General features: G+C 43.1%; 2 protein-coding genes across 3 annotated transcripts in view; one reads left to right on the top strand and one right to left on the bottom strand.

Annotated features, from left to right (window-relative positions):
* Positions 1–1936: 1936 nt before the first annotated feature.
* Positions 1937–6144, top strand: DNAJC19 (DnaJ heat shock protein family (Hsp40) member C19). The gene is made up of 6 exons (XM_039557006.1): positions 1937–2010; positions 2390–2441; positions 2732–2805; positions 3158–3234; positions 4112–4182; positions 5432–6144. The coding sequence occupies exons 1-6, from the start codon at positions 2008–2010 to the stop codon at positions 5500–5502; spliced, it is 348 nt and encodes a 115-aa protein (XP_039412940.1). The 5' UTR covers positions 1937–2007; the 3' UTR covers positions 5503–6144.
* Positions 6145–7465: 1321 nt separating this feature from the next.
* Positions 7466–11630, bottom strand: part of FXR1 (FMR1 autosomal homolog 1) — a 33683-nt gene continuing 29518 nt past the window's right edge. For both annotated transcript variants that reach the window (XM_039557003.1, XM_039557004.1), the window contains 2 exons: positions 9356–9447; positions 7466–8484 (listed from right to left, as the gene is read on the bottom strand). In XM_039557003.1, coding sequence (XP_039412937.1) covers positions 8314–8484; positions 9356–9447 — 263 coding nt within the window. In that variant the 3' untranslated portion in view covers positions 7466–8313. The remainder of the gene's footprint in view (positions 8485–9355; positions 9448–11630) is intronic.

Here is an 11630-nt window from a genome sequence, read left to right as displayed (position 1 = left end):
GATATGAAAAATTAAATTCTAGTCATACCCTAGTAAAGTCATTACCATCTTTTTGGTTCTGGTGGTTTTGGTTTTTTGAGTGACCTTTGTTGATAGAAAAGGGACAAAGAAGAAACCATCCTTAAACCAAATCCTCTTCTATATACAAGACCTGTACACCTTTTACTGAGGGGACCTTTTTTCCCCAGTAAATCATCTGGTTGTTTTCTACTTGCTGGCTCCCCTTTCCATATTTGAACATGTCTTACAGGCTGTCAGGGGCCTCATGCTCTGCGATGAATGGATTCAATTCCTCCATCAAACATAAAAGTTTCCTTTTACTTCAATCTCAGGAAACACTTGTGCAACAGTACAAGTACCTTAACCAAGACCTTTCTTCCATTCCTTTTAAAGCAGGTTATTTCCTTGTAGAGATACTAGAATGAAAGGGAAAGAAAAAGACAGGAGACTCCTGCAAACATTACCTCAGTAGATGTTAAATCGCACACTTGAAATTTTTGTGAGAAAAACAATTCAAGCGCAAAGTGAAATTATGACACATTCAAAGTGCTCATTACTCACAGAAAATATACAGCAAGGAAGGAAAATTCTGTCTTCCAGTGCAAGAGCCAGCAAAATTGTAAGTTCCTTAGCCAGTGGTCACCTCTGACACTAAACTGCTTGTGTGAGGGCTTGTGAATCCTAGACCTTAAGCAGCCAAAAGGCAGCTGGCTTTGGCTACTGGGTCCTCTGGGAGCCCCCGAGGTCACTGGCACATTCTACAAGCACAGGGGATGGCAGAAAATCTTTCACAAAGCGTCAGGCAGACAGCAGGACTCTGGGCCTTGCGCTTTGACGTTTGCAGCAGAACCTCAGGGCTAAAGGCTGGCGTGGTCTCCCTGCTGTGTTACTCAGTTTCCAAACCTACACCTTCAATCCAGAGCAATGGACAGACAGACGGGCACTCCGCTGCTGTGCGGAGCACGGCATTGTGCTATTAACAGATGACACTATGTTATTAATAATATTCAAACAGAAGTGCCATGCCTATAATTCTCGCTCGTTCCGTAGCAATCTTCAGCAATCAAAGCGCTGTCCCTGCCCGTGCGGAGCCGGTGCCGGACGCGCTGGTCAGCCCTGACAGCGCAGCGGGGAAGGCTCCATTAGCACGGGAGGAGGCGGAGAGAGCGCAGCCCACGGGCGAATGGGGCGGTCAGACACACGGAGCAGAGCACCAGGACAAAAGACGGGAAAATGGGAGAATCACAGAATTGTCAAGGTTGGAAGGGACCTCTGGAGATGATCCCGTCCAACCCCCTAACAAGGCAGGGTCACCTGGAGCAGGTGATACAGGAACGCGTCCAGGTGAGACTCCGTGACCTCCCAGGGCAGCCTGTCCCAGTGCTCTGCCACCCTCAGTGTGTATAAGCTTTCCCTCCTGTTGAGGTGAAACTTTTTCTGTTTTAGTTTATGGTCATTGCTCCTCATCCTGTTGCTGGGAAACATCGAAAAGAGTCTGGCACCATCCTCTTGGCCCCCACGTTGGAGATATTTATATGAATTAATGAGATCCTGTCAGTCTTCTCCAGACTAACCAGGCCCAGCTCCCGCAGTCTCTCCTCACAAGAGATGCTCCGGACCCCAAATCCCGTTTGTGCCTCCGCTGGACCTTCTCCGGTAGCTCCTTGTCTTTCTTGTACCGAGGAGCCCACAACTGGACCTCAGGAGGAACTGAAAGACTACTTTTATTTTAAAAAAGCGAATCTGGCGTGCGAGAAGGCTCTAGATCGGGGCGAAATCGCTTGATTACATTAGGAGTAAGGTCTGTACTACGTTTTACAACGCCGTAACCCTGCGCACGCCGTGTCCCCGCTCCCTGTCCCGTCTCCGCCGGGCCCTGTCCCCGCCCCGCCCCCTCATGCCCCGCCCGCTCCCGGGCGCTCCCCGGCGCCGTCACCGCCCCGCGCTTTACGGCAGCGGCCGCGGCGCGTTTGCGGCGGTGCGGGCCGGGTGGCGCTCGGGGCGGACATGGTGAGTGCGGGGGCCGCTTGAGCCCGGCCCGGCGGCTCCCGCGCTCTTCCCGAGGGGCCGCGGGCTCGGCTCGTCCTTGACGAGCCCTTTCTGAGGGCCCGCAGAGGCCGCTGGCTCCGCTCTCGGCCCCGCAGCCCCCGCGGTGAATGCGGCGCCGCCGGACCGGGTTCCCCTCGTCGGGCACAGCTCGGGGGTCCCCGCCCCGCTGCCCTCGCCGTGTCCCCGCGGTCCCCGAGAGCGCTGTGCCCGCAGTTCAGCGTGTCAAGCGCGCTGTGCCGTGTCGGGCTGGGGGCGGTGTGTCCGGCCCGCTGTGCGCGCTGCCGGCGGGGCTGCTTCCCTTTCCCTTCAGTAAACAAACTCTGTGTTCGTTCCCATGCAGGCCAGCACGATGGTGGCGGTCGGCCTGGCCATAGCGGCAGCCGGATTCGCAGGTGTGTAGGGGACGGGCGGGCTCTGAACCCAGCTGTACTCACACGGCCCGGTGTACTTAGCCGTGCTTCAGGGCTGATTTCAAGGTAGTTTAATAGCTGATACAGGACACTCTTTTGGGAGAGCCAAAAGAGTAATTAATGGCTGTAATTAAACAAAAGATCAACGTTCTTACTGTTTTATGTCCCAAAAGAGTTTATTCCACATTCTAATCCACAAGTTACCAGTTGCACTGGATTGCTAAATGTTCATGGAACTATGCTTAACGTCAGTCAACGCTGGTCTCTTCAAGGTCGCTATGCAGTAAAAACTTTGAAGCAAATGGAGCCACAGGTAAAACAAGCCCTTCAAAACCTACCAAAACCTGTAAGTTTTTATTTATCAGTAGCGTCTTTTTGTTTAAAATTTTACTTGGTGAAATAACTATGGACTGTTGTCTCTTTATAGCACTGCTGTATCTTCTCCTGTATTTTGTCTGTAACAACAATTGATTGCAGTAATTCTGGTGGTGATTGGCTAATAGAGAACTTGTATGGGCAAATTTAAGTAATCATTTAAATAATGATACTCTACTTCAACTGAATTTCCTATTTCAAGTGTAGAAGAAGTTTTGCTATTTTTACGGACAAAAGCTCAGCAGTTACTAAAGCAATAATGAGTGGGTTTAACTGATACTTGGAAATTAGTGGTTTTTAAACTAACACATTTTCTCTTTCAGGCCTTCAATGGTTATTACAGAGGTGGATTTGAACCCAAAATGACTAAACGAGAAGCAGCTTTAATACTAGGAGTGAGGTAAAGGAAATGTATCAGAAATGAAATGTGAACAGGAGGCAGTGGTGTCTCCTCACTGCTGGCTTTGTTTGGAAAGGTTGTCATCCAATGCCCAGCATCCATTGGGAGTGTCACTGCCAAGTCAGGAAATAAGAAGTGACCTTTCAGGACTTTCTGTGCTTTTTGGGGGTTCTTTGCTGCACTTTAGCTTGGTTGGAGCTAATTCTGTGTGGACTTCCAGGCATCTGCATTTCCCTCGCACACTCCAAAGCCACGTGTGATCCAAATAAGCCATTTCAGGAAGCCTTGGGGTTCATTGTGTATGGGGGACACGAGACTGCTGTTTTCTCATGGTTCCTGTCAGTGTTGGGGAATTTCGGGTGGATGCAGTGTGAAGGTGCTGCAAACCCACTTCTTGTGTCTGGAATAAACTCATCACTTCTGGAACATGGTAGATCTGACTATGGTGGCAATCTCTGCCAAAGCACTTAAGGCCAAATACATAAATCTATCAAATAAGAACTTTGAACTGTGGCATTTTTTGGGTTTTTGTAGTTTTTTACCTTAATAAACCAAGCAAATGTTTTTTGACTTACAGCCTTTGGGAAGTTTTCCCAGTAAAAATGTTACAACATAGTTCTGTTTGTTTTTAACTGTGTGGATGACCCCCACCCTATTAGATATGCTGTAGCATGTCTTTTTCAGCATACAGTGTTTTAGAAAAACCCTAGGAAACCTCTCCAGGACTTACACACTACATATCAGTAGTAGGAAAAGAGAAACATACATATTAGCTAGAGAATTTATGGGTAAGACAGTGCTCACTTGTTCTCAGACACCTTTTGACAATCTGGGGAATTTCATGAGTCAAAAGTCAGTTTTTCTCTGTCTTTCAAAGCCCGACAGCCAACAGAAATAAAATTAGAGAAGCTCATAGACGGATCATGCTTCTGAATCATCCAGATAAAGGTAAGGAAATTAAGTCATGTTGATTAGTTAATACATGTTTTTAACACAGATGAATAGAATTGTGTAGGGAAGTGAGTGATACATAACCACCTCAGCTACTAAAAAACCCACAGAAAACTGTGTGAAAACAAATTTTAGAGTGCCTTAATCCATGTGGGTGTAGAGCATATTTTTGTGTGTGAATGTTTTAAAAGCAACCAGACAGATTCAGCAGATCAGTTTGTTACCTGCTTTATCTTCTGTGAATATCAGATTAGAATATGAATTGTTAAAATGCGACTTAAAACCTCCTTAATTTTAGATGAAAACCCAGAGTACCCTTGTGTGTTTTATGTACCACTTGTGAGTTTGAGTTCATCATAAATGGAAAGTGTTGAGCCTTCTACAGCTGCTGAAGACATTAAACTATGAAATATTCCTGTTTGTGGTACTCTGAAGGCTCAGAATCTAGTTATGCTCAGAGTAACTCAAGGCATCTATACCTGTTCTAAATTCTGTTGAGTGAGTCAGAATCATGTGTTGGTGTTCGACATTCGACTTCTCAATCGTCGCTTAAAAGGTAAAATGGCTTCCTTTGAAGTGACTGTTGAATTTCTTGCTTCTGTGCACCAAAATCTAAAATAATCCATGGGGATATGCTTTTTGTAGATAATATTGAGTGAAAGTTACCTTCAAAATTAACCTTACTGAATATATGCAGAACCTAAAAATAGCATTTTGTGTTGTATATGACCTAAAGCTTCAGGTAAATAATTAGAGTGCAATTAATGGTATATATGCCAGCAGCACAGTTGTTGTGCCTCATGGCTTTACAATTTTGGTGCATTTGCAGTGTGGATTCTGTCTCAGTCTCCCTAAGTAATTTTTTGCCCTGTTTAAAAACTGAACTGGTCCCTTGGTACAGCAGCACTTTGTGCTTGGCACGGTTATCTGCAGACCTGTTACTTCAGTGCTTCTGTATTCACCACAGACTGCTAAGTCAGGAGTGACCAATTCATTTATGACTGATAAAACCGGAGCAAAAGCCACTGCAGTAAACTAAAAGCAGCCTAACAGGAACGAGTGGTCTGACACTGAGCTCCTGCAGTGTCTGTGAGTGAACTTAGATGCCTTCAGTCACAACCAGTTTGTTCTTTAACTGGCAGAACCTCAGACCATGCCCTTTTTTCCCATGTCCTGTGGCATTATTATCAGCACAGAAGAGAAATGTTGGGTTTTTTCACCTGATTTGAGGTTCTCCTTCTTCTAGGTGGGTCTCCATATGTAGCAGCCAAAATCAATGAAGCTAAGGATCTACTGGAAGACCAAGCTAAAAAATGAACGAGAAAGAAAATCACTCATTCAGAGGGTTTGTCCCTGCAAATGATTATTTTTGATAAATGGCTTAAGAGAAGTTCTAATGTAAGTCTTTGACTTAATATAAATGAAGCTGAAAATACAAACCCAGGGAGGTTCTTCCCTCACGACTTAGTCACTTTTTTTTGGAAATGCGTGAGGGAGTGAGGCTTAAAGATTTTTTCATAGCTGTTCTTTATTAAACAGCCAAATCTGCCACTCAGAAATATTTTCAGTGCTTGAGAGCAGTAACTTGGTGTGGCCAGTGTGTGTTACCAGACACAGGTAGATTCACATGCTGTTACCTAATTTCTGTTGAACTGGCCCTGTTTAAAGTTCACACTGCTGCTCTTCTATCTGCTAAAATTAGCACGGTGAACCTGTTTGGGGAGGGGGGTGGAAAAACCAAGAGGATTTATTGGACAGGAGGAGCTGGGAGAGATGTGTGGTTGTCTCTGCCTGCAGAAATAAACCACAGGAAACAATGTATTCCCTTGTCCTTGCCTTGTGAAAAACAGGGTTAGTTAAGTGTTACTGATGGATCTGGAATGTTCCAGATTTTTTTAGTAACTTTTAGTTTTTGACAGATTTTAATAGCATTTAATAAATTCCATATTTGTAATAGAAGTCCTGTAGTTTTATACATTATTGTACACTACAAAGCCAGAGCTCACAGACTGAGGTTTGCACTTAAGAGTGATTAGGAAACAGGAACTCTACATTGATCAGAGGATACCTGAGCTGGATTTGTGCCCTGTTAAGCCTCTCACACCCAGCAGCTTGTAAGGATCTCAGCTGGGGCCAGAGAGCTGTGTCATACTCCAAGAATCTTCCCAGTGTTTCTGCCACTATGGTAAAACACTGCACAGCACCTGTGAGAGTTAATGTCCACCTGGTCATAAACACAGTGGGGTTGAGGGCTTTCACTCCCAGAATCTGGACTTGGAAGTGCTGCTGGAAGCATCTCATCTTGTGAGTGCTGCCTGCTGTGCCCCAGCAGTGCTGTGGATGAGTTCTGGGCTGTTGAGGAAACATTACAACAGTAGGGATGAGCTTGTTCTGTGCCTTCAGGAGGATCAAATAGGGAGCATTTACAACCTCCCCCAAAGGGCAGTAATTTTGCCTAGCTACAGCATCAGCATGTAAAGCAGGGTGAAGGACAGCTGGAACACCACCATGCACAGTTCTGTAGTCTGCACATTCCAAGCCAGATGCAGAATGTTTCTGTACTTATTTCCCAGCCAAATACTACTGACTTATTAAACATAGCTGGTTTTTTCTTTCCCTGTTGTTTTAATTTTCTCCACTCCTGTGCCTGCCCCATCAGCTGAGATACTTGTGCACACTTCAGCTACAACGTTTAACTCTGTGTGTTCTGCAGGAGGGAACGTTGTTGCTGAGCGTCCAACACTGAAGTCCTACGACAAAGTGCACACAGAGGTCCCTGCCTGGGACATCTCTGCTGTAGCTCTAGCAGGTAGAGCAGCTGGTTTAGAACTCTTGGTTTTGTCCTTACTTCTGACAAAATCAGGCAAGACAAATTCAAGTCAGTACAACATCAATGCTACCTTCTGCTGTGATTTCTTACACCTTCTTGCTACCCAGATGTTTTTCCACACCTGTTCTGTGCTTCCTTGCTCTGGCTCGTGGCCTGGAAAGATGGGTGTGTGTGTTGTACTTCAACTTATCAAAAACTACATCTGCATTAATTCCTATATATGTTAGTCAGGTTATGCAATTCTCCAAGATAAGGAGTCTGGTTTTAGACTCATTAACTGATGTTTGACATCATCACCTTAACAAAAGGAAGATCAGCACATTAGAAACTCTTACGAAAGAGAGTTAAGAGGTTCAAGCTGCCTAACAAGTAAGTTTCCTTTGTTAGTTAACAGCTTGAAAACCTTGCAGTCAATAATAATTTGAATTTCTGATAGAAACAGTCAACAGATGGAAGATCAAAGTTTATTTTCTTTTACTACCAGCATACAAAAAAAACATATTGCACATCAAACAACCAAAACAAAAATAAAAATACTCTACTAAGGACTAACATATGTAGTTTATACAGAATAAACTTTCTGGAAATTGATCTTTTCAGTAGTTCAGGTTATGTCTTAATGGACATGACTAATTCAGCTTAGTGTTAACTAAAGCTATGTTTGATTTTTAAATACTGTACAGTTTAATAAATAAACCAAACAAAGCCTCAATGTAGAACAGTCACTGCCAATGTCACCCAGTATCCCTGCAGATTATGAGAATTTAACAAATGTATTCCAGTGGTCTGCAGATTTTTCCTCTACATACAGCATTTAAAAAACATGTATTAAAACAGACCAGTTTCCAGACTAAACTAATGGAGAAATTACATTTCAGTGCAAAATATTTTAGACTGCATTTCTTTCTAGTACTCCTCAGGTGAAGAAGTGGTTGCATATTATTAAAAATGTAACAAAAGCAGCTAATGCTTTCATAAAGAGTATTATGTTAGGGATCCCCCTCACATCTTTGCCGTATTTTGAAAACAAAATAACATTTCCTATAGCCAGCAATTTTGTTTATTTAAATGTTACATATACTATCTCAAGGCACATCTGATGATATATTTATAACACAGTAGGTGTCAAAGTATGTTTAACATATGATTTCTCCAGGATCCCTCCCCTTTCTGTATTCCAAAATGGAGGAACTGAAAGTGCGGTGTCAAGACTGGCGATCCATATTCTATCTTTGGCAAGCTTATACAAGCACTATTTTAAATGTAATGTAAAAGAACTGTAAACTAGGAACTTCAGTTTATGAAACACCATTCAGCACTGCTTCTTCCTGATTATTTGCATCCTCCTGAACAGTGACTTTCTTTTCATCAGGGCTGTGCTGTAGTTTAGAAGGCTCATCCCCAGAGGTGGTGGCAGGACCATTCACTGCCTTTTCAGAAGGGCTGTTTTCATCAATCGCATCTTTTGCCTTGCAAAAACAAGAACAGGAGAATATTAAAAATTCCATAACAAGACAGAGTGTAATCTCAATTTCCCTCTGGATCACACAGCAGCTTTTCAAGAGGAAACACCCCTTGTCTGTCTGTGCCTGTATCCTGTCATTTAGAGCATCTGATCACTTACCTTGTCGTTTATGGGGTACTTCTTTATCAGCCACTTTAAGGAAATCATGCCAGCGTAACCCCCGGGAGTGCACACCCCCAGCACACCCAGATGCTTATTTATTTCTATTTGTCTAAGCCCATGAAGGAGTTCACTGAAAAACAGCTTTACAGCCTTTCTGAAGTCTATAGCAAGATGACATTTTGTTAATGGATCTTTCTTGCTTTGCTGAACTCAGAGACAACTTGTGGCAATATATTGCCTCTATAGAAGAAATTCTGCTTTATTCAGTTCTGATTATTTTTCAGGATAATGTAATGCCACTCTGATCCTTTAAGAAGAAAGGATCAAAAACATACAATCTCTGTACAATTAATTCCTTCTAAAATAGTTTGTACAAGTCACTAAAAATACCACATAGTATCCTCTGTCTGTAACATGTTTTAAGGGTTAAGACTTAACCATGGGCAATTTTCCCATTTTATTACATAACGCAACATTACTAAGTTTAGTATTTTAAAATGTGTACAGACTTAAATTTGATTCCTAAAATCTGCAACAACAGTCACTGTCAGTTCTGTTTACTCTGGGCCCTTTTTGCTTTTAATGATTTATTCTTAAACTCAAATGCACTTGTAGTCAAATGAGGCGAGCTAATTGAAGCCTTCCCTTCATTCCTTTACTGTTCTGCTGCAAGGGAGGAGGAAAAAAGGAAATGCACATTAAAAAAATCTTACCGTTTCTTTCTTGGTTTTGGCTACTGTCTCCTTTGGAGGGTTTCTCTGTCTACTTTGAGATTCAGCTCGTGATATATAATCAGCTACTGTTACTGTTCAAGGAAAAAAATCACAGTGATGCTCACATCAGCAGTCAATTCAGCATGAACCTTCATGTCTTTTCTGTACAAGTTACGCTCTAACTGGGAGACATCTCACAAAAGGCCTTCACACTTACAGGTTATCAACTGCACAGCAAGGATCAATTTGTTACTGTTGTTAAAAATAATTTTCACTAAAATCGGTGGTAACAATGATCTGAAAGTGGACTCTTAATAAAACAAATTTTGGTCCAATTGCAAATTTTATTGGAGAAGAGCTTTCTGTACTAGGTTTGAAGAGCTTTGGCTGCAGGCTCTTTGAACTATAGGCTGTGTGTGTCACTGGGGGTTTTATTAGCTTGAGTAGTGCAGAATTTCATACTAATGAAATGAAATGAAGTGAAATGAAGGCAGTGCCCAGAACTGGGGCAGGTCAGAGCCCAGTATCACTTAGGATGATGTAGCATCAAATCTTTGTTATGTCATGAAGTGACTGGCAAGGGAACTTGTCCTCCTTGAGGTACTGTGAGTGCCACCAGCACTGTGCCACCAGCACTGTGCCCTGCCTCGGGTGTGGCTGCTGTGGGGTGTGTGGACACAGCAGGGCTGCTGGAGCCAGCCCAGCTCAGGGGCAGCACGGCCGTGTCTGTGCCAGTACAGCGGCACTCACCGGGGCTGGCCAGGGCTTCTCTGACCTCTCCTTGCCACCTCAGCACATTTCTGTAGCCTGGTTTTGTGTGATCCTGCCCTCCTGTAACCACACCAAGACTCAGTTCTATCTTTAGAATACGGAGTACTGCAACTTTAAATATACACTTGTATCTCTGACAAGCAACAGCACATTAGGGTTGGCAAGCATTACCTATTGAACTGTACAGTCATTTATATTTAGTGTATCAGGTATTTAGGTGAGCTCTTTGTCTGGATTTAGCAATGACTGTGCATGAAATCCAAATCAGACTGGCAACTACAACAGATGAATTGCTCTGTTACAGTAATTGGATTTCTTACAACTGGGCCCTTCCAGAACTATGAAGGGCAAGGGAGTTTCTGTGCAAGTACTTTATCTTTAAAATGAGGTTCTGTACCCAACTCCTCTAATATTGGCAAACAGGAAGCACGTTTCATGCACACAGTGCATTCTTAGTATTCCTCTGTGTATAAGGAACCCTAATATACAGCCATGTAAATCAAATGATACAACTAAATGACTGAAGTACAGTGGTTGGCACTGGGGAGAAAGAAGGGGAGAGTTCCTTCTGTCTTAATTTCACTCACACTTAATAGGTATTGATGAAGACTTTAAATTATTACAGCATTTTAACAAAGATGCCAGAGAAATCTTGTTTGGGAAGTCTTGTTACGTTCTTAGAATACTTCAGATTTAAAAGAATTCACATGATTTTCTAATAATTACTAACATTTCTTTATGCTGCTGACTGAAATTAGTTTCTTAGAAGCTGAAATTCTGACCCTTTACAAATCTGTATCACTGCTACAAAACTGGAATGTTGAGAAGAAACATGGGTGTTTGAGGTTTTTTAGGAGGGTGGGGTGTTTGATTTTTTCCTTCCCCCAGGTTTTAGTTAGCATAATAAAACAACTTTTTTCTTCTTAACCAAATGTTGTATGAGCACCATAGATACAAGGAAGACAAATATGGGTGAAATTTTGAACCTGTCAATCCAGAAGACCTTCTGTTACTACCCTGTGCCGTGTATGTACAAGCATTTTCTAAACAGGACATTGTATTGATAATTAGCCAGTACACCTTTAACATTTCAAGTGTTAGTACACACAAAAGAAATGCAACAAGCCACAACAACAAAAAATTGGAAACATGCAATTTCACTTAAATTCCTCCTCCTTCCCACCCTCAATTTGCAGGTGACTTAAACTATTCCCAACAGCCAAGGACTGAGAGCAGCAGTGTGATGCAGGTGTGGGGCTGGCAAACCCCACGCGAGTTCCCTCACTGAGCTCTGCCAGGACCCACATCCTGCTGCTCCAACACTGCTGCTCAGCCAGTGCTGAAAAGGTTGTGTCCCAGTCAGTGCAAGCGCACAGATGCAGTGAGTGCAGACCATGAACCTTCATGTTTGTTGTGATCCTGGACCACAGAACTCAACAGCACTTTGGCCATTGACTTCAGTGAGAACTGGATCAGAAGCGTAACTCGTATGTCCAAGCAAAAA

The sequence above is a fragment of the Corvus cornix genome, chromosome 9 (assembly GCF_000738735.6).
Source record: "Corvus cornix cornix isolate S_Up_H32 chromosome 9, ASM73873v5, whole genome shotgun sequence".
NCBI classification, from domain to species: Eukaryota; Metazoa; Chordata; class Aves; order Passeriformes; family Corvidae; genus Corvus; species Corvus cornix.
Note: the sequence above shows the minus strand (reverse complement) of the source record. Positions and strands in the feature narration are given on the sequence as shown.